This window comes from Trichomonas vaginalis, chromosome III, assembly GCF_026262505.1.
Source record: "Trichomonas vaginalis G3 chromosome III, whole genome shotgun sequence".
NCBI lineage: Eukaryota > Parabasalia > Trichomonadida > Trichomonadidae > Trichomonas > Trichomonas vaginalis.
Window position 1 is genome coordinate 4436005 of NC_067205.1, and position 22192 is coordinate 4458196.

At 34.5% G+C, this 22192-nt stretch overlaps 14 protein-coding genes and 2 pseudogenes across 16 annotated transcripts, besides 2 other annotated features; 12 read left to right on the plus strand and 4 right to left on the minus strand.

The window, feature by feature from the left end:
• The first annotated feature begins 1235 nt into the window (after window positions 1–1235).
• Window positions 1236–22192: part of a mobile genetic element that runs on past the window's edge.
• Window positions 1840–5691: a mobile genetic element.
• Window positions 2360–2947, minus strand: TVAGG3_0640510 (uncharacterized protein; the record flags this gene model as incomplete). Its single annotated transcript, XM_001303095.2, has 1 exon — window positions 2360–2947. The coding sequence occupies one exon, from the start codon at window positions 2945–2947 to the stop codon at window positions 2360–2362; it is 588 nt and encodes a 195-aa protein (XP_001303096.2).
• TVAGG3_0640520 (protein of unknown function, DUF4106 family) lies at window positions 3419–3901 on the plus strand (the record flags this gene model as incomplete). The annotated part of the gene is made up of 1 exon (XM_001323537.2): window positions 3419–3901. The coding sequence occupies one exon, from the start codon at window positions 3419–3421 to the stop codon at window positions 3899–3901; it is 483 nt and encodes a 160-aa protein (XP_001323572.2).
• TVAGG3_0640530 (uncharacterized protein) lies at window positions 6103–6297 on the plus strand (the record flags this gene model as incomplete). Its single annotated transcript, XM_001303092.1, has 1 exon — window positions 6103–6297. The coding sequence occupies one exon, from the start codon at window positions 6103–6105 to the stop codon at window positions 6295–6297; it is 195 nt and encodes a 64-aa protein (XP_001303093.1).
• On the plus strand, window positions 7738–8345 carry TVAGG3_0640540 (annotated as a pseudogene). Its single transcript has one exon. A coding segment is annotated over exon 1 (608 nt).
• TVAGG3_0640550 (organellar and viral DNA polymerase type B) lies at window positions 9403–10916 on the plus strand (the record flags this gene model as incomplete). The annotated part of the gene is made up of 1 exon (XM_051241242.1): window positions 9403–10916. A coding segment is annotated over one exon (1514 nt), but the record flags the coding sequence as incomplete, so codon positions are not given.
• TVAGG3_0640560 (uncharacterized protein) lies at window positions 12012–12401 on the plus strand (the record flags this gene model as incomplete). The annotated part of the gene is made up of 1 exon (XM_051241243.1): window positions 12012–12401. The coding sequence occupies one exon, from the start codon at window positions 12012–12014 to the stop codon at window positions 12399–12401; it is 390 nt and encodes a 129-aa protein (XP_051087830.1).
• On the plus strand, window positions 12976–13527 carry TVAGG3_0640570 (integrase core domain containing protein family; the record flags this gene model as incomplete). The annotated part of the gene is made up of 1 exon (XM_051241244.1): window positions 12976–13527. One exon carries the CDS (start codon window positions 12976–12978, stop codon window positions 13525–13527), a length of 552 nt encoding a protein of 183 aa, XP_051087831.1.
• TVAGG3_0640580 (organellar and viral DNA polymerase type B) lies at window positions 13793–14408 on the plus strand (the record flags this gene model as incomplete). Its single annotated transcript, XM_051241245.1, has 1 exon — window positions 13793–14408. A coding segment is annotated over one exon (616 nt), but the record flags the coding sequence as incomplete, so codon positions are not given.
• TVAGG3_0640590 (uncharacterized protein) lies at window positions 15966–16388 on the plus strand (the record flags this gene model as incomplete). The annotated part of the gene is made up of 1 exon (XM_051241246.1): window positions 15966–16388. One exon carries the CDS (start codon window positions 15966–15968, stop codon window positions 16386–16388), a length of 423 nt encoding a protein of 140 aa, XP_051087833.1.
• TVAGG3_0640600 (uncharacterized protein) lies at window positions 16919–17392 on the minus strand (the record flags this gene model as incomplete). The annotated part of the gene is made up of 1 exon (XM_051241247.1): window positions 16919–17392. One exon carries the CDS (start codon window positions 17390–17392, stop codon window positions 16919–16921), a length of 474 nt encoding a protein of 157 aa, XP_051087834.1.
• TVAGG3_0640610 (organellar and viral DNA polymerase type B) lies at window positions 17484–17833 on the plus strand (the record flags this gene model as incomplete). Its single annotated transcript, XM_051241248.1, has 1 exon — window positions 17484–17833. A coding segment is annotated over one exon (350 nt), but the record flags the coding sequence as incomplete, so codon positions are not given.
• TVAGG3_0640620 (organellar and viral DNA polymerase type B) lies at window positions 18567–19827 on the plus strand (the record flags this gene model as incomplete). Its single annotated transcript, XM_051241249.1, has 1 exon — window positions 18567–19827. A coding segment is annotated over one exon (1261 nt), but the record flags the coding sequence as incomplete, so codon positions are not given.
• On the plus strand, window positions 20283–20939 carry TVAGG3_0640630 (organellar and viral DNA polymerase type B; the record flags this gene model as incomplete). The annotated part of the gene is made up of 1 exon (XM_051241250.1): window positions 20283–20939. One exon carries the CDS (start codon window positions 20283–20285, stop codon window positions 20937–20939), a length of 657 nt encoding a protein of 218 aa, XP_051087837.1.
• TVAGG3_0640640 lies at window positions 20984–21258 on the plus strand (annotated as a pseudogene). Its single transcript has one exon. A coding segment is annotated over exon 1 (275 nt).
• On the minus strand, window positions 21317–21613 carry TVAGG3_0640650 (uncharacterized protein; the record flags this gene model as incomplete). The annotated part of the gene is made up of 1 exon (XM_051241251.1): window positions 21317–21613. One exon carries the CDS (start codon window positions 21611–21613, stop codon window positions 21317–21319), a length of 297 nt encoding a protein of 98 aa, XP_051087838.1.
• TVAGG3_0640660 (uncharacterized protein) lies at window positions 21670–22174 on the minus strand (the record flags this gene model as incomplete). The annotated part of the gene is made up of 1 exon (XM_051241252.1): window positions 21670–22174. A coding segment is annotated over one exon (505 nt), but the record flags the coding sequence as incomplete, so codon positions are not given.

A 22192-nucleotide genomic window follows, 5' to 3' on the forward strand; every position in this document is an offset into this window, starting at 1 on the left:
AATCTATTTCTCATTTTAAGTACATCTTAATTCATTTTATTTTCTATATTTTTTCAATATTTTTGAGGGAATTGTGTTGCTTCCCCGACGATAAAATTGAGAGGTTTACACATTGACACTACTTAGCATGCAACAAGACTCTAAATATTAAGGAGATATCGTTGGATCATTGGAAGAATATAACATCACAGGGACCATACACTTTTTTCCGATTGTCAGATTTTAAGATACACTTTTTTCCGGTCCAAAAAGGAGTGTATCCTATATCTCGATATGTGAGCTACATATAATATTGATCAGCATATTTTTTTATATTATTTGAGAGACTTCGAGCAGATTGACACAAGATATGAAATTATGCTAGCCTAATTAAAGTTAATATAGATCTACTAATAATAAAATATTCATATGTGTTTAAAATAAGATTGTTTGATGATATATTCATATGTTTACTCACTGTATATAAAGAATAAGATATTAGAATCTAATGAAAATATGAGATATTCCATGCGCAATATGTTTATAAGGTTTTAGTGAATGAGTATATGAGATATTGATATGAGTGTACACGTCAAATTGCTATTTTATTAAAAGGTATAATTTGATGATTCTAAAATTGTGTTATATCGAATTGATTATATAACTATTAGCTCTTCATATGTCTGGATATGAAATTTTATATGTATTTATTGAATGTATTTAAATATTTGGAGCTAATTAAAACAAAAGAGTGATAGAAATGTGCACAATCGTTTTAGGTAATTGATTATGTATTTATGAATAGATGTAAATTGGTTGTACTTGGGAGAAGGTGAATTATAAGAGAATTGGTAAGGATAAGATAATAAAATGTGTATAAATATGTGAATTGAGTTAGGATAATGTGGATAGCATTTACATATGGGGGTAGATTGTAGAATGCGATCAAGATGCCAAAGCTTCCGACTTTTTGGAGCTGCTCCAAATGATTGCGGGAGAAGCAGCCAGTTCTGAGAAAGGCTGCTTCTCCCGCAATCTTTGGTCGAGAGCCCGGGTGCTGCTTCTCCCGCAATCATTTGGAGCAGCTCCACAAAGTCGAGAGCTCGGGCGTTCTGGCAACACCAGAGTACATTATACATTGTGCGTCGCCTGTAGCCTACAGCTACAGTCACCGGCACAATGAAAAAAGTGACATTATACGGGCGCGCATATGTACGCATATATGTGTAAAAATAAACGTTCATATGTAAACTAACCTTTTTCCCTTTTTATGTGTTTGATCACGATCGAAAGATCGTGATCTGAGTGACAATGAACTATAAGTTATATGAGGATATATGTGAGTAATATGAGTAAAAATAAGAGTTATATGAATGAAATTAAGCGTTTATTCTTAACTTATGTGTGGGATCAGAAGTCAGTGGCTAAGTTCCTTATGGAGCGCTTTAATTCATGGTAGGATGCGTCAGTCATAAGGAACCTTTCATGCCAGCTGTCTGACTCATGTCCCACACGGTTGAGACGAAATCGAAGATCGCAGATCTCGTTGGCATAAGAGTCAACTTTATGCTCAAGCTGGCTGATGTAGAGCTCTTTACCTTTCGCTTCCTCTACTTTTTCAGCCAGCTTGAGCTTTAGTTCCTCGAGAGCTACGTTTGACTCCTCCAGCTGCTTCAAATACTTGTGGCTGGTCTTAATTAAACGTAGCTCTCGAGGAGTAGCTCGGACCGTTTTCTTTGCCGTTTTTGTGATCGAGATCTGGGATCTTGATCTCGGTCTTCGGACTCTCGCCACCCATCAATATTTCCTCGTCGCCAGAGGACTGTTCTTCAGTCACCTCTGGCTTCTGGATGGCAAGAGCATTAGCAGGAGCTGTGTTGTTCGCTTCCATTAAAATGTAAACTTTTCGTGTCAAAAAAAATTCTGTCACGTAAACTATTTATGTTGAGATTGAGTACCAGACATTAATATAAGTTCAACCATTATATTAGAGTCTTTAGGAATTTCATATGGTTCTTTTACATAATATTCCTTTTTTTGACCATCAGTTGATTCTTCAACTCTTTTGAATGAAAAGCGCTTATAAAACTCAAACACGAGTGCATCTTTATAACCAGTGATATCGTAAAATTTTGGTGGCACAAGCTGTTCATTCACATTACATATAAATTGTTTGTTATCATGAGCAATATTACTCAACGTTACTAAAGGCTCAAGGAGAGGATTTATTCTTATCTGATAACCGACAAATTTATATGTTGGTTTGCCCTTTCGCTCAAGGATAAACCTGATATTCGCTATAGTTATGAAAAGCTCATCAAAGTACTTATATGTTTTTTTATCTTTATCATTTTCGTCAGTGAAATCTGCTATGGTAAAACTATAATATACATGCATTCGCGAGATATATTTTTTCCCATAAGTCTAAAAATTTTGCTTTCGATGGAATTACTTTTTGCGTGAATGTTCTACCATGGTCATCTTCCCAAACAAGCTCTGGTTTTCTTGATGTTGTGTCTGTTTCAGTGGTTTCTAATAACGCAGTGATGAAATCCAACACATCTCCTAGGGACATGTCATATTTATAATTCAAGGCATTTTTTTCTATACTACTGTATGAAGGTAATGTTATGATTGGTGATGTACCTTTTCTTAATACATTCAATTTATTTTCATTTGAATCATAGTAACAATCAACAAATTCTCTACTTGCCTCAGTCATTTTTTCCATAAGACCTTCATTCAACTCCTGTGTAGTCATGTTGGGTTTTATGTAATATCTCATGTCAAACCTTTTTTTCACTGATTTTGATGAATCTGTCATTTCTAATGGAATAGCAAGAAACTCAAAGTCTGGATGCTCAAGACTTATCTTTCTTATCTCAAGAGCTTTTGACGCAGGATATTCAATGAAGTCTCTCGGTAATTTATATGAGACTGTATTACCACTTATCGTGCCATCATTCATAACATGTTCATAGTATAATCCATCATATTTAGACATTTTATATGTAACTAAAAGATGGAGAAAGTTATTAATCAAGTAGATAAGATTCTTCATGATGGAGCACGTAAGAATAGTAAAGAACTAAACAATGCACTCATTATGCCATTTTCTGATGATTATCCATTTTGTACTAATGGTGTTTATTTCTACTGCGGTAAGATGGGTTCAGGTAAGACATATGGTGTTATTCGTCATATAATGATAACAGACCGCTTCACTAATACTCCATATTATGACTCAATAGTTATCTCAGCAACATCAGGAACAATGGATAAAACAGCGAAGACATTTATGAGTCAAGTTAAAGCACCAGTACTGAAAAAGGATGATAAAGAACTTATGCCTTATTTAATGAAGAACGTTAAGATGAAAGCAAAGTATTACGCTATTGTTGAGTTCGTTCAAAGTAAGTTCGAAAAAATTTCAGAGGAGATGGAACACATCTTAACAAAGCATCAACTAAGGAAACCTGATGGAAAGTTTGAGTATAAGAAGATTGCAATATATGTTGTAAAGAAGTTGAACAAATATCCTTTCACAAAGTATCCCAGTAATTCTCTATTAGTGTTAGACGATTATGGTGGTCATGACTTATTGAATGACCCACGTTCACCATTAGCGAACTTCATCACTAAGGTCAGACATTATAACTATACTGTTGTCATCATGTGTCAAACATGGAGACATATATGTTTAAACATTAAGAGACTATGCACTGACTTCGTTATCTTTCAAGGTTATTCTATGAGAGACTTTCAGTCAATGATTGAACAGTCAGGAGCAACAGAAGATTGGGAAGAGTTATGGAACAAATACAAAGAGCTACCAACACCTCGTTCATATATGGAAGTTCATATAGTTGCAGGAAAGACGGACTTTAAAGAAGTTAAGCAACAAAAGATGACATTATTTTAAGAAGAAATAAATGGGTTTTGGCGATTATGTTAAAGCTGGATGGGGTATGGTGAAAAAAAATCCTGGTCTTGTAATAGGTGCTGGATTTAACATTGCTAACAAACTTTTCCCTCAAGTTGGTCAAGTCGGTGGTGTTATCGGTAGTCTTGGTGAAAGAATTGCAAAAACTACATTAGGTGAAGATAATGCATTAACGAAGAATCTTAAAGCATTCAATAAAGCTCTTGGTGGTGACTTCAGTAGAGACAAGCCTGTTGAAACACCTATAGTTCAACCTCAACAAACTATTGACAACAATAAGTATAAACGCATACATTGGAGGAGCTATTTGGAACAATCATAAGCCATTAGTTCAGTCAGTACGTGTACTATCAGACATGCCATGGATTAATGCTATTAGTGGCACTATACGCAGATAATATATTTTTATGAGGTTTAAATGAGTGAACAAGAGAGGAAACTCATTGATGAACGAGTTAAGAAATGGGAGAATGAACGTCCGATAATTCGTACCATAATTAGCGATCAAAAGTTCAAGCAGCATACATTTGATTTTTTGCGCGATATATATAATGATCTTGCTTTTGATTACAATGCTAGGCAATACTTTGAGAAAGAATATGTTCAAAAAGGTCGTATTAATTTCCCAATGAGAAGAGAAGGCTTTTTGATTACATCAACATATACACCACGTGGTAGAGACCCTTTTACAGACGCGGTTCGTAACTTTAAAGTACGTTCTTCTATTAATGATGATCCAGATTTCTACATACCTTATATTCGTCCACCTTCACATCCTTTACGAACCAGTGATCCCGGATATGACGTTAAGCGAATATATATAGAGACGAGATTAGCTAAATACAAGGAACCTAAGGATCCAAGGACTGGAGAAGTAAAGGAATCACATGTCAAGATAAATAAGCTTTACAAAGTAGTTGAAGAATTGGAGAAACGATCTAATGAGATTAACTGATGAGAAAGAAAAAGGAAGTACCAAATATGAACAAACTAGATAAGATGATTAAGGAATATAGAGGATTGGCGAATACATCGAGTGTTCTAATGAAGGAGTTAGAATACACAACAAAGCTGCAGAAAATGATTCATGATGAATTACTGTTAGGTGAATTTTCTATAAAACAAAGACAGAGTAACTTAATGGGTGAGGCTTATTATTTGGAGAATTGGTATAATGAGAGGTTAAAACAAATGTCGACTCCAACACCAACTCCTACACCTACTCCTACAGTAGCTCCAACACCAACTCCCACTCCTGAACCAACAGTTGCTCCAACACCAACTCCTACGGTTGCTCCTACTCCTGAACCAACAGTAGCTCCAACACCAACTCCTACAGTTGCTCCAACGCCAACTCTGACACCAACTGCTCACGCAGGTCCTCCACCAATGTCGAGTAGTCATGGTATAACATTAAATAAACCAACACCTACACCAAAAATAACTCCTGTATCACATCCTAGTACAACTAACCCAGTATCTGATTCAAATCAAGCGGAAAGATCACAGGTTCTTAAAAGAGCTAATACACCACCTGCTTCGCCTATTAGAACACCAGAGCCAACTCCAAGAATCACAAAGGCACCAACACCTTTACCGACTGTTGAACCAACTCCAGAACCTACAGTAGCTCCGACACCAGAGCCAACACCAACAGTACCTCCAACTCCATCACCGACACCTACAAAAGCACCTACTCCATCTACAACTCCGACTAAAGCTCCGACACCGTCTCCAACTCCAGCTGAACCAACTGATGCAGAATCTATTCAAAATTGGTTAGACGAAGAAAAGCGAAAAGAAAAGGCTGCAATTGATGCTGCACTAGATAAAAACACACCACCACAGACACTTGGTGGTTACATGTTAAAGAAAGACAACATTCAAAGACAAGAACGTGCATTGAGTGTTGCCAGAGAACAAGCACAAGAAGAGAAGAAAATAGTTGAAGGAGAAGCTTCAAATAGAGGTGGTCCAGGAACTTACCAAGGATCAAACTATCCAGCAGAGAAAGCCTCGAGTGATAATGTTGTCTCAAGAGCTCCTGATTTAGTTACCCATGGTATTCTATTGAGTTTGTTTCAAAATTATATGCTATGGTAACTTCTGAAGGTAATGGATGTCCTTCCGCAGTCAGTTGTTCTCTCACTACCGTTTGAAGCTTTGTATTAAAAACTTTCATGTCATCTCCTGTATCTAAGTTCACATACACAGCAACAGGGAAACTATCTTGCTTCTTTGTTTCATCATTATATCTCAAAACATTAAAGTTCTTCAATAATATTGTTCTTCCTGCTGGAATACTTCGAACCTGTCTTATTTCAATAGCTTTCTCACCTCCTACATACTCTACCCAGTGTCTTGGATATTCATAAGTATACTGACTTTCTTGAATTTTGGTAGGTTTCATCATAACGTGTTCATAGTATATCTTTATACTCTTGTCAGTTAGACTCGGTGCTATGTTCTGAATATTTCTGACTTGCATTTTTAATGGAGATAAAATGAAGCATTTAATACATGACGTAGATGAAGACATGAATGAAACTACAGACAAACTTAACTCTTCTCTTATTCTTCCTTTCAGCAAAGATTATGAGTTCTGTTCAAATGGTGTTTATTTCTATTGTGGAAAGATGGGTTCAGGTAAGACATTTAATTTAATTCGTCATATACTCATAACAGAACGTTTAGGAAATGACTCATATTATGACCAAATCATTATATCAGCAACTTCAGACTCTATGGACTCAACAGCGAAAACATTTATGTCAAAAGTTCAAGCCTCTGTCGTTAAAGTTCCAGACAGTGAACTCATTGAATTTCTTCAACGTTACATTCGACGTAAGAGGAAATATTATGCCATCGTTGAATTTATACAGTCAGGAATGCAAAAGACTTCTGAGGAGATGGAAAGAATTATTGACAAATACCACTTACGTCAGTACTCAGGAGTTTACGATATGAAACGACTGACAAACTACATTCTATCAAAACTTTCAAAATACCCCTTCAAAAAATATCCTTCAAACACTCTGCTCGTTTGCGACGACTTCGCCGGAAAAGGTTTAGTGTCAAAGCCTGACTCACCATTAGCTAACATCATAACTAAAGTCAGACATTACCATTTAACTGTAGCAATACTTATGCAAACATGGAGGTTTTTAGCTTTAAACATAAAACGTCTCATAACTGACTTCGTTATCTTTCAAGGTTTCTCACGCTATGATATTGAACTCATTTGGAAACAGTCAGGTATAACATTACCTTTTGAAGAAATTTGGGAAGCATATAAGTCTCTCATCTCTCCTCGTTCATACCTTGAGATTCATATCATGACTAATACCATTAAAGTCAAAAATATTCCATGGGAACGACCAACATTGTTTTAAAGTTTAACCTTCAATTGACTGATGGTAAACAAATTCCATGCATCTCTGTCGCCATTTCTGTTAATATTTTTGCTGTCATTCATATCATCCACTTCCCCATCCGTTAGCTTTTGAGGATATGCGTTAGAATAGCTGTTCTTAAATGAAAGCTTTTCACCTTTGAGAGCATAAACTCTATAACTTTCTGCATACTTTATGTTTGAACCTCCTGAACCATCATTGACATAAATTTTTATAGGCTTCCACCCTTTGTTCATGTTCCTGCTTCTTCCCTTAGCTCTTTTGTTCAGTAGTTCTACATCTTTATACACAGCACCTGTCTCAGTGAATTCAACAATATTTTCATTCGTTAGCTTTACATTCAAACCCTTGTCGAGTATATTGTTCATTTCATACATATAAAAGGTTTTTATTCTATATGAAATGAGAAGCAAATCCATCTTAGCTGGTGCCGTTAATGTTCCAATTGAACCAACATCAAATGTTGACTCACGAACGACAAACAATATTGTCATAAAGAACTATAGTTCAGAGTGTTTAACCAGAGCTGAAATCCGTGAATTTAAACACAGCTTCAAACGCTAACGCTACATCAGATGTTAAGTTAGAGTATCCACCACTGGACCAAATTCTTTCAAGAGAAGTCAACGACAATCCTTACACAAATGTTCAAACAAATCCTTCAGATAACGTAGACCATTACCTTCTTCAGTTATACCAAACAATTTTACTCAAAGACGATAAGAAGCTTTTGGTAAATCTTATAAGCAAGAACCAAATAATTCTAACAAAGGAGGACCTTGAAAATGTTATCTCACGAATAACAGGGAAACAATGTGTCATTGACTATCTCGACCCTGAAATCGAATGCTGTGGTCAAACCCCACTATTCATGAAAATAGGTAACATCCGCATCATTGAAACACCAGGAACTACAGGAGTTGAGTTTAAGTATAAATATTCGAACGAGTATTACAAAACTATCTACTGACTATAAACTACTTGTTTGAAATATGTTTTTAGTAAATTAAAGCAGTCAGGAGGGCTCTTTGAGCCCATCTTGGCGCTTTGCGCCGTCAGTCAAAAAAAATTTCAAGTTAGCAATTTGTAATATCTATCCAAAATTCAAACAGTATCGAACTCATCTTCATAATGCAAACCTAATCTTATTGACTTGGTGCAGTTTTCACTAACACAATATTTTTCTGTTCTCTTGACTGACATAACTAATTCATTTGTTTCATCAAACAGCAACAACCAAAGTCATGACCTAATACATAACATTCATACTTTATATTTTTAGCTCTGAGTTCTCTTGTAAGCTGTTGCATTTAATATTTTCTAAAAAAGTCAACTTCAACAGTCATTCGCACTGGTGCCTTCAGTTCTTACAGGCTCTCCTTGAAAGTCAACAAGTCTGAATTGCATGTCTTTCAAATTATGAGACTAATGCGAACCCATTTACCTAAATGAGTTGCTATGACAGGAACGTTTGGAATGAACATTGAATTGACTGCATAACAGAAGGATTTATATTCTACTGAACCTTTACTATTAACTCCTGAAATGCCTGTGACATTAGCTATTTTAGACTCAATGTATAAAACAATTACCATAACATATACGTATGGAACAGATTTCATCTCAATCGTTTTGTCAACACTTTTCAAAGGAAATGTCATATGGTATGCACCCAAAAGAAGTTGTACTCTATGACTCATTCGTGTTATCTTAAACTCCTTCGCATAACTGAACTTCAAAACTCCTGCAATAAGTTTAACATTCATTAAGTTTTCTTCGTTATCCTTGTTTATTGTAGTATTTATGAGAGCATTTAACACTCCAGCTAATGTTTCCATCTTATATTCTACATTATTGTGAAATCTTATTTCGTGCTTCTTTCCATCTATTTCAATCTCCATGAAATCTGTTTCATCTGTTATAACGAATGAAGCGATAGTATTGAAGTCAACCATTCTGAATGCAAGCGCCTCATTCTGTAGACCTAAGTTTGTTTGTAGCTTTACTGTCCGTATTCGTTTGGGTCTGTACTTTGCAAATAGAACAACATTTTATTCTCATTAAAATATGAGTATAGCTGCATATGCGTATGAAGCTGACAGAGCTAAACGTTTATATTTTGGTCAATACTCTCTCACACTTACTGACAAATATATTGTTATCACTGATGGAAATACTGAGAAATACATAACATGGAAGGACTATGAAAAGTTTGACCCTATTTTAACTCCATGTACTATGCCGTTTATAAAGGACGGTGAAATTATTGAAAAAGATAATACAACCGTATATAGGTCTGTTTATGAAGCATTAGAATATATGTTGAATCATAACCCAAAAAGATTTGACCCAAGCACTACACCATGTGCAATGCCTTTTATTAAGGACGGCGAAATCGTAAGAGTTCCGGATTCAACGGTTTACACAGCTGTTCAAAACAGTTTACAAAACATTTTAGCGAATATCTTTAATTCAGAAACTACAGAAATAAAATTACCGTATATAACAGATGCTAAAGAAATTAAATCAAAAACGACAACATTATTTACGTCACTTAATGATTTAATGACTTATATCATTAATATTCCTGCACCAACTACAGCATTTGATCCAAACTCGACGGTTTGCAGTGTACCTTTCATAAATGACAGTTCATTAATTACTTTAAGGGATTCGACAGTAAATGAATCATTAAAGGCGTCATTAATGAAAATCATTGATTTTAATTCATTCACGAATACATATAATTCATTCATTAATGTTTCATATGCTTCTAAAGAAGGTGAGCCAAAAACTATTGATAAAGCGGTGTATGAAATAAAAGCATCAACGACGAAATTGAATTCGTTAACTTTTGACGGTGATAGTTTCGTTAATGACATAACATCGGGGAAAACAATTTTAACGAAAGAATACTTAAAATCTCATGTTAGTGAGTTCGTTGAAATTGAAAAAGAAGGTGGAATTAAGTTCGATCCACTGAATTTCATTTTCAGCTTAGCGAATGCGGGTGTTAGTTTCGCTGAATGGACAACTATAGAGAGTGAAATAAATGCAATATGGACGTTTTTGGGGTCAAAAGCGGGAATGGGTGAGCTTGTAAATGCTGCAAGAACATTAGGTGAAACAGGAAATTTTGTAGATGGTTTTAAAAGACTTGTTTCAAATGTTTTAACAAACACAAAGAAATTATTTAGATATACCGTACATAACGGACGGATTTTCGAACAGATAGCAACAAACCCTCCGGTTATGGCTGCGTTGATGATGGTTAGAGATATAAAACCACGTAACGACGGGAACGAAGAACATGAACAACAGGATACTGGTCGGGTTATTCGAGACATTAAAAACGTGTATCCTGAAGTTATTGATTTATTTAGAGGAGTTAATGATTCAATTTCAAAACATTCTATAACCCTCGATGAAGAGAATAAATTAACAGATTATATATTCGTCATTATTGCAGAATTAATGAAGAGAATAAATGAAAAAGGAATTGGTGATATCATTAATGTCAGCGATGTAATGATGAAAAGAAATTTTGACTCATTATTTACAAAACCGAAAACAGAATATAGTCTTTATGACGTAATTACCGAATTAATGAAAAAGATTAATGATAATAAGAGTTCTGGCGGAAGAGTTGAATTAGAAGTGAATGATGTTAATGAGAAATTAGCCGAAAAAGCAGACAAAAATGAGCTTTTAGCTCTGAGTGATAAAGTCAAGAACCACGTTCATTATATAACTTCAGACGAACAGATTATAACGGACTACCATGGATATTTAACACGAAGTGATGAAGCGAAGACAAAAAATGTTAATGAAAGAAGATATAAATACATTCGTGCTAAAGGTTATGACATAAGCTGTACTGTACAGTATGATGTAGCTAAAGCACCAGAAGCATTTGGTTATACGGTGAAATTTATGCCTCTATTTCAATGTTAACGGTGTATTAGTTGAACCAAGATTTACATTTGAGAGTTAAGGCAAAAATAACTTTTGAAGATGCTATTAAAAGTAAAGCTGACAAAGTTGAACTCGAAGCAATGAACAAAGTTTTGAAATCTCATAAACACAACATCTCCGATATAAATGAACTTCAAGCTACATTAGACAGTAAAGCCGACAAGAACCATACAAACGAATCCTTCACTACTGTTAGAGCAGACGACATAATATTGAACTATACCCTTGGTTCAAGTGCACCTTTAGAGAATCCGAGTACAAGCGTAAAAGATACACTAAACAATTTAGATAACAGATGTATGAACATTGAAGGTCATGCCAGAAACTTTGAAGCATATGAACTACCAGCAATGTTAGATAAGAAAGCCGACAAAACTTATGTAGATGAAAATTATGCAAAGAAGTCGGAAGTAAATGCTGCGCTTAATGGAAAAGCCGACAAGAACCATACACATGAAGAATTTCAAACAATCAGGATTAAAGAAGTTAAGGCATGCATTGAAGAAGTAACAAAAACAGGAAGAAACGGTGCAACTGTACATGAACAAAGAATTTATCCTCCTACTTTTCCTAATGGTTTAATAACAAACAATATAAATATTGTAGATGGCAAAAGATTTATAAATGATAAACATGAACTTCTAACAATGAAGACTGAAATACTTCAAACATTATATCCTGTTGGTTCTATTTATACGTCAATGAATTCAACAAATCCAGCAAGTGTTTTAGGTTTTGGTACGTGGAAGCAGATTGCAGATAAATTCTTATACTGTGCTAACTCTTCAAAGCAAACAGGAGGTTCGAAGAAAATTACTGAAGCAAACTTACCCGCGCACACTCATACAGGAACGACAAACTTTTCTGGCGACCATAGCCACTCATTAAGAGACCACCCATTATACAACTCAGAGTATGAAGCTGGCCATGACGTTTTATCTCCATCTTATAACAATGCAGCAAAAAAGATTTTTCGACCAACTGAACCGGGAGGAAATCATGTCCATACTTTCACAACAAATCCAACAGGCTCGGGTGAAGATTATATGCCACCATTTGTGACTGTATTTGCATGGTATAGAGTTCAATGAACGCGCTTGAGCCTTGAATAAAATCTTTAACTTTACATAAATGAGCTTGAAAGAAGTATTCGAACAACATCCATGGAGGTCATTTAAGAAATTCAATGAAGCTGCAAAGAGTTGGGGATTTACTAACAGAGCTGAAGTGAAAAGGTTCTTTGACAAAAATGTTGTACATCAAACAAAAATAAACCCTTACGACTACTTTTTACCAATTTACTCCAACACTCTTGACGCATACCAATTTGACACTCTCATTCAAAGCAGAAAAGGAGGACATAACCCATTCCTCATCTTCATTAATGTTAACACTTGTAAAGCTTTTGCGTATATAATGAAAAATAAAGGAACTCGTGAAGTGTTAAGAGTTTTACAAAAGTTTGTAGCAGAACATAGCCCAAGTACTTTAACATCAGACCAAGACAGTGCATACCTCAGCAATGAAATCACAGATTTTCTCATTAAGCATAACATAACTCACTACACTACTGAAGACCATAACCATAACATACTCGGCATCATAAACCGCTTCATAAGAACGCTCAGAGATTTAAATCAAGAGCGAGACTTTACCGAAGAAACAATGAAACATTTTCTCGAAGTATATAATTCCTCAACACATTCTACAACAGGACATACACCAAATTCAATGACACAACAACAAGAAGAAAAGTATATACAAAAGAAACGAAGCCAAACACAAAATATCAGAAATTCAACACAATTTACCCTCATTCCTGGTACAAAAGTTCGTGTAGTTCTTGACGACAAACCGTTGACAAAGAAACGTTTAAGGTTAAGTAGAAACTATTATATTGTAGACTCTACGCAAGGTAATGGATATCTTATAAAAGCTGCCGACGACTCCATAGCATTTTACCCTCGACATAAATTAGTTGAAAGTAGTAATGGCAAACTTGCTGAAACCATTGACGAAGCAAAGCGAGGAGTGGTTATTGAAATACTTGGCTATAACATAAACGATGACACTTATAAAGTAAGATATGAAGGAGGCGTTGAAGATGTTATACCATCTAAGAACTTGAGAGAGTCAAAGTCAACACATCTGGGACCATTAGAGCGGGAGTACTGGAAAGACAAAAATAAGCCAGAAAGAATAAGAAAATTCTTCTAAACTTTTTCATTAGATGTAAATCAGACATGAATGAGAACAGTCATGATATCATTAATGGTACCATTTATTTTTGTCATAAATTTACACCAAAAATATATTTTAGGTGAAGAGGTGAGATCTCACCCGTTTTCTCACCTGTTTTCTCACCCTCGCCGCTAAGCGGCTCAGACCCTTTGGGTCTCGTGAATTTTCATGAATTTCCTTAAGATAGAAAAAATAAAGTTAGTTTTATTTTTATTTATTTTTTTATTTTGTATGTAAAGATATGATTTCAACAATCGGCACAACAGCAATTCAAGCCGCGAACGGCAGGACTCTGTCCACAACAGCACCAAACTCGTTAGTTATGAATCCTACGTCAATGTTAGTAGAAATGAAAAACTTCATTCCTTCTTCATATACTTTCGAAACAAAAATCCAGAAGATAAAGCAAGAACTGTTAACAAGTAATTTAGACTGTACCGCACAGGATGAAGAAAATGAAGAATATCTTTATGACATGCAGGACCTCATCGACCATTTATCTAAACTACCTGAAATTCAGCAACAAAAACTAACCATTCCCGAATTTGACGAAATTGAAGTCAAAGCAACTGACTCGGTAGAAATAAAGAAGTTCATACGAAAGGTAAACTATGAGTTTCTAGGATATCATTGCAACCATAAAGTTATGGACAAAGATTGCGACATGGTTTATAAAAATATTTCTGACCTTTACAAATCCGAAGAATTTAAGACATACGATAACTTTGTTTCATTAGTTGCAAAATGTGTATGGCAGATAAGAGATAAAGATAGAAGAGGTAAGGTATGGAATGAACAGATAAAACCAGCAGCTTTTGAGTTAAAGAAAACCATTGACGCCTTAGTTGTTCTAGCTGGTTTTATTTCAATGTATAACGCAAAAATGAATCCGCAATGTTCAAAATGTAAAGCAGCAATGAGGAAATATAACTACTCAGTCAAAGAGATAGAAAGAATGCGAAACGACTATGCAGACTTAAAGAAAGAAGCAGAAAAGCCAGCAGAAGATAAAATGGATATGTTGACATTTCTTAATAAAAACTATCCAACAGCAGAAGATTTCCTTCTGTCTGACGTCAAGAAGAAATATAAAGAGACTTTCGGCATGATTAAAACATTCGATGTACTAAAAGAAGAAATAGAAGCTACGAAATTGTTTAGGATTTCAAATATACATCGTACAATTCATGTAAAACGCTTGTGAAAAAACAGGTGAGAAAACGGGTGAGATCTCACCTCTTCACCTAAACATTATTTTTGCTGAAAATTGACCAAATTTCATGAATTTTCATAAAAGATAAAAATAAAGTTAGTTTTATTTTTATTTATTTTTTTATCTTGTATGTAAAGACAGTAATGTCAAACATTGAGTTTGAAACAGTAAGAAAGATTGACAATGACACCAAAGTGGTTAGAATAGGTGATTTAAACGTAAGATACTCAAAGAAATACAACAAATATTCTTTGTCAGACATTATAACACCTTCTGGAAAGAAAACAAAGGACTGGGTTAGAATTGCTTCTACTCAGAAAATTTTGACAAGAAATCCTGAGCTCATGATATCAGTAGATCTATGGAACACAGAGCATATCTCTTATAGACAAAAGTCTTATACCAATATTTTTGTGGTTGACCCAGTTGTTGGATATAACTTCATAACTTATGGTTCATTCGATACTGAACGTTGCAGTGAAGGCTTACTTTACATCGTTCAGAAACCGAAGGACTTCAACACAAAGAGATATAAGATAGGAAGAACATATAATATAACTCAAAGATATGACAGTATAGTCAATAGAGTCAAGGTTGTGTTCGTTAATGATATGAGAGCCGCAGAAACAGAACTACTGAAGTTTTTGAGAAAATGTATGGTGCTCCCAAAAGGTAAAGAAACGTTTGAAGTAGATGAGATAGATAAAGCTATAAAATTATTTGACGAAGTTGCTGAAAAATACATGTAAAGCGTTTATTTTTGGTCTTTTGTGAAAGTCAGAAAATAACGCTAATTTTTTTCTAACAAAAATTTTTATCTTGTATGTAAAGACAGTAATGTCAACATCAGAGAACACAACAACTGCTATCGTTCATGAAGCCATAAATGAAGAATACGAGTACATACAGTATAACAAACAATTGAGACTCATTCGTTCAGTCAAAGATGACATGTACCAAATGCAAAGTATAATGAATGCTCTTCGTTCTACAAAGCAAGCATATCATTGGTTTGAAAACCAACAGACAAAAGAACTTTTTAGAAGAATTTCCTCATATAATTGCTTTGCAGAATGAAGAGATTCCGTATGAAAATCGCAAGAATTTGGCTCCTTGTTTGAAAGGTTATTATGTTCATAGACTTTTAGTAAACGCTGTAGCAATGTGGGCTTCACCTCGTTATGCTTGTTATATTTTCATGATGTTAGATGAACTATATAAAGCAAAAGATGAAGTCATTGAATCCAAAGACAAAAGCATACAGAAAAGAATACCGCGTTCAGTACCAAAAGGAAAGGAAAAGAGTTATAGGTATATGATATATACTGAAGAATTGGAGAAAGAAGAAGATAAAGATATGGTTATGTTGCATTTAGTCAGAAGAAACAACAAGAGCTTTTATGACTTAGCTAAAATATATAAATCTGACAGAAACTGGTTCTATCGTGAAAACTTACCGATTTCAATGACACCGAATGAGCAAATAAAGGAAATTGTCAAAAATACTCTTCCTCAAACACACTATGACATCAAAGGTTGCACAATACTTACATTCAAAGAAGACTTAACATTACTGAAGGAAAAAATAACAGAATATTTCGATAACTTCAAAGAGGAAGAATGAAGTCACGACAACATTAATGATGAAGTCACGACAACATTAACGAAGAGAGAATGAGGTGAAAAAAGAGGTGAAAAAACGGGTGAGATCTCACCTCTTCACCTAAAATATATTTTTGTGCTATATTTACACTCATTTACGAAGAAGTCATGAATCCTACGTCAATTATGTTCGACACTGATAACATTAACGATAACATTAACGAAGAGAGAATGAGGTGAAAAAAGAGGTGAAAAAAACGGGTGAGATCTCACCTCTTCACCTAAAATATATTTTTGTGCTATATTTACACTCATTTACGAAGAAGTCATGAATCCTACGTCAATTATGTTCGACACTGATAACATTAACGATAACATTAACGATAACATAAACGATAACATAAACGATAACATAAACGATAACATTCATTTTTGCATTTATCCTGCTGTGTTGTCAAAATGTCATGTTGTCATCATTTTTAAAAGAAGTTAATTAACCTGGTGACATGGTGACGTAGTGACACCATCAGTTATTCAAAAATATATTTTTGCTTAAATAGCTTCAGGGTCTATTTCTTCAACCATTTCACTTCCTTCGTCAATGTCAATAGAAGCTTCTTCAACCTTTGGTAAGAATTTCTGTATAACATCTTTGTTCGTTATTGTCTTCAGAGATGAAGGATAATATTTCACATTTGTTTCACCCTTCTTATATTCTTTCTGTTCGGAAAGATTTAAAGCAATACTGAAGAAGTCAATGTTAGAGTTCTTTATGACAGTATAAAGAGTATCTTTGACATTCACGAAGAAACTCTTTTGTTTCAAAACTACTGCTAACTCTTGTGAAGTATAACGTTTGCGGTCAATGACGATAGCTAATGGTCTGACATACTGACCAAACTTAGATTCTTTCACAAACTTCTTGTTAAAGATAACATTAACATTTGAAGCATTATTGAACTCATTCTTGATGGCAGTAGCGAGAGCATTGTATGAAAAGAACTTGCAATCTTGCATGTGTTTCATTAAAATAAAAATATTAAATTATTTTGAAAAATAACTTAAAAAATCTAATCTAGTTTTTTTAAAAAATATTTTTTTTTATTTCCTACTAAAGATGTATCGGAAGTTGTCTAAGTTAGAACACTCGGAAATAAAACAACTTCTTACAGAAGCTAACATAGAAGTAGCAAAACATTACGCAACAAACAAAAAAGCACTCGCTGACATCCTCAATGACTATAATGGTGCAATAAGTTATGATAGAATTCATGAGTTCATAAAGCCGCAACGCGGCGAGGACGAAGTCCATGCAAGAGCATTTCCTTTAAATGACATTGCTATTGACTTATATCATAGACGTTCAGTACCTCATGAAGTAAGAAGAGAAATGTTTGACATAACAAATGCAAACGTTGGTGAAACAAGAAGAAGAGACGACACACTGAAACAACAGAGAAGAGAGATGTTTAAAAGTGCTATAGAACAAGTTCGCAAAGCTAACGATGTCATTCGTTCCATTGACGACAAACCAAAAGAAGGTGAGAGATGGTTAAAGAAAGATGAAGAGAATAGGAAGAGAAATGTGAAGTCAGGCAATAGACTCATTGACTTTAACATCGAAGCTTTAGATGAACCAAACAGAGACTACTTACACAAACATTTCGGTAAGGTTTTCATGAGACTCTTAGAGAAGATTAAAATAAACTCCAACAAGATGGATGGTATGTTATAAACTTGGTGGAAAGTATGAATGTTCTACGTTAAACCTCAATAATATTGGAACATTACTACATCAGCTCTTGAAGGAGAACTTTATATCAGAGATAGAAGCAAATGCTGCAGGTATTGTTGAAATGCACTATGACTTCTTCTTGACAAACATAAAGAATCTTACTGAAATAAAGATGTATGATTTAACAGAATATGAAGGCTTAACGATGTCAGATGTAAAGAAAGGCAAACCAAAAAAGAGACCATATAGAGATGAAAGCACACTGACAAATGACCAGAAAGCCATTTTGGAAGCTCTTAAGCAAACAGGAAACCCAGCACTTATAGAAAGCTTTTGGAAAGATAATGGTGAAAAGAAGTTTTATAAGAGAGAAGCGGTCAGTTCTGGAAGTATCTTTGCACATTACCTATAAATCTTGAACGCTACCAAATCTTCAATGAACTGAACAAAAGAACTGCAACACTTATGACAGAAGACAATTGTTTCGTTTATGCTTGCATTCAGGCTGGAGTAGATGAAGAAACTATTGACCACATGAGAGAAGTCATTCGTGTTAGAGACTTTCCTCAAAGTAAAGTACAAGAAATTTCTGACGCAACAGGTATAGCATTTAATGTTACCATTGGTTACTTCAATGACTCAAGACATAATGAAATAAAGAGATACATACCAAAAGAATGTGAAACTGTTAGAACTATTGACTTACTTCTTGTTGAAGACCACTACATGCTAAATGAAAGATTACCAATGACAACATATTTCGTCAGAAATTACAAAGAAATTCTCAAAGCTTATGGTGGAATGAACATTGAGAAACAAATGAAGATTTATACAAAGAGAGAAGATAAATATGTAGTTCGTTATGATAGAACAACACCGTTATGGGATGTTATGAAAACATTGTGGGAGTGCAAATATTTCGAACCTATTTCTTATGGAGAACTTTTCACATATACGACTGACTTATATAAACAGAACCTTGCACCATTTAAAGATTTGACATATGCTCCAAAGTATTGTGTACAACTGAAGAAGAAAGCCGAGTCAAAAGAAGTAAATAAAAATAAGTGCAAGTTCATTCCTGAGCACGTTTTCTTTGCTGACTTTGAGTGCAGTACCGATGGCTTTCATAAAGCTTTTAACATCTGTTATGACAGTGAAGATGGTTCAGTGAGTGAAAGCATATTGGGTCAGAACTGTGCAACAGAATTTTTGGAGCGACTTCCTGACAAGAGTTTAATATATTTCCATAACCTCAGTTATTACATAAACTTCATCTTAAGACACATGACAGAAGTGAAAGGAACTCCCATCATTAAAGGTTCACGAACAATGCAAATAACTGGCTTATATAAAGGAAGGGCAATTATTATAAAAGACTCTTACAGTGTTATAAATAAGAAACTTAAACTATTTCCTGCTATGTTTAACTTACAAACAGGACCGAAAGAAGTATTTCCATACAACTACTACAGCAGTGTTTTGTTAGCAAATGACAACAGAACTGGTGTCATTTCTGAAGCATGTAAGTTTATCCGGGATGCAGATACATTCATGAAAAACATAGATTCCATCAAAGGTTGCAGAATAGATGAGAACCACTTCGACTTAGAAAAGTATAGCACATTTTATTGCAAACAAGATGTAAGAATTTTAAGAGAAGGTTTTGTTAAGTTCCGCAATGACATATTGAAAGAATTTGATTTAAACGTTTATGACTACGTTAGTATTTGTTCAATTGCTAACAAATTGTTTGAGAACAGAGTGTACTTCCCGAATGGAAATTTATATGACCTCTCAAATAAACCAAGAGAATTTATTTCACGCTGTATTCAAGGTGGAAGATGTATGCTGTCAGATAACATTAAACAAAAGAGCGAAAAGAAACTCATTGCTGACTTCGACGCTGTTTCATTATATCCATCAGCTATAGCAAGACTTTATACTTTAGAAGGTATACCGAAAGTATTGAAGAAAGAAATGTTAAGCACAGAGTATCTCATGAGACATTTATTCAATGACGACCAAAAGGAACCCATTGGTGAAAAGTTTATGTCTGGCTTCTTTGTTCTCATTAAGATAACAGAGATTGGAATACATAGACACTTTTCTTTAATAGTTTGTGACCCTGAACTAAATCCAGAACTTAACGTTCCCAGAAGTTCAAACACTTGCTGTTTAATGTATGTTGACCATATAACATTACAAGACCTCATAAAATATCAAGGTGTCAAATGTGAAGTGTTGCAAGGATACTATTACGATGGAAACAGAGATATTAGAATAAGAGATGAAGTAAAGAAGTTGTTTGAGTTAAGGTTAAAGTATAAGAAAGAAGGAAATCCTTTGCAAGAAAATATAAAGCTCATTCTGAACAGTATTTATGGCAAAACTATTCTATCTCCTATTGAGTCAAAAATAACCATAGTAAATGACAAAGATGCTATAAGATATGCCATCAGAAACTACAACCATATAGTGAAGTTCGAAGGTTTGGATGGTTCAGATAAAACTATTTTCAAGCTAACGAAAAGCATTTGCAGACACTTTAACTTCTGTCCACTTGGTGTTAACATTCTGTCTATGTCGAAGAGAATAATGTGTGAAGTATTCTGTACTGCTGAGGACTTAGGAATGGACATCTTTTATAGCGATACGGACAGTATGCATCTCTACAATGAAGATATCCCTCGTTTAGCTGAAGAGTTTGAGAAACGTTATGGAAGAGTTCTCATTGGTAAAAACCTTGGTCAATTTCATAGCGACTTTGCAGAAATCACACCTGGAAAACAAAGTTTAGCATACAATCAATATTTTGTGGAAAGAAGACTTACATAGACTTACTCACGAATGATTTAAATGAAGTTGCATTTCACTGCAGAATGAAAGGCGTGAAGCAAGATGTTATTGCTTTAACCGCTAATGAAATGTTTCCTGACTCTGTTCAGTGTTTCTATGATGAAGATAAAGTTTAATGGTTCCGCAAGGAACATATGACAAAGACTCTGAGTTCAGTTTAATGAAACTTTACAAAGCACTTTATGACGGTCAAGAGATTGGATTTGACTTATGTAAGTCATGTCAACCTTGCTTTGAAGAGAAGTTTAACTTCTCAATAACGACTAAAACAAGCTTTATTCGTAAGTTGAAGTTCTGAGGTCATTTATTTTTGTCAGCAATGAGGTCATTCGTGATAAAAATAGCCATGTGGTCATTTACAATACTGCGATGGTAGAGTTTAAGAGTTGTGCTTCAATGTAGAGACAGTCCTTATGGTCTGGAGGTAGCAAAACAGGTGCTTTATGGTCATGAGTGGAGAACATGTCTATCCAAAACTCACGATTGAAGCCAGTTAATTTATAGTATTTAGGGTTAGGAAGTGGTGAAGTTCTTGTATGACCAATGAACTCATTTTCAACTCCCTTACTTAAGTTTGAATATAATATAGCTTGCTTTCTATCCCAAATACCTGGAACTCTAATTTCGGAAAATTCATTTTTCCTCGGAAGCATTGCATCATAATTGAAAACATTCTTGAAATCATCACTTGGTTCAGAGATTTGAAATCTTATACGTAATGGATTTTTTTTCTTTTTAGCTACTTCATTGAATGGTGAGAATACAATGAATTGACAGTCATGAGTTCCATCAGCATTTTCATTAAATTCATAATGAAAGTCTATAAGTTGTGGCTGACTACCTTCTTCTTTCAGTTGTGCAAGAAACTCACGTAAAGGCTGTAAAGTTTGTACTTCAATGTTGAACTTTTTCTCGAACATCTCATTAAATGAAATCATACATTGTTGCAATGTTGTATCGTCTTTAAAGTATTTGTATATGTGAATGTTTTGGGCGCTTAAAGACTGTTCGTCATTTTCTATCTCGACTTGAAGTATAAAGTCAACCTTTCTGAAAGCACGTGTTATATACATAGATGTTATGCCAATGTACTTCTCTTTATTTATGTTCACAATCCAGTCTGTTGGAAACTTAAACGTTACTCTGTTCCCCTTTATTTTGACGTCAGGGTTTTCACTACTGAACGCAACAGATAAAGGTATTTGTCTATACATTTAATTCGGATAAAAATA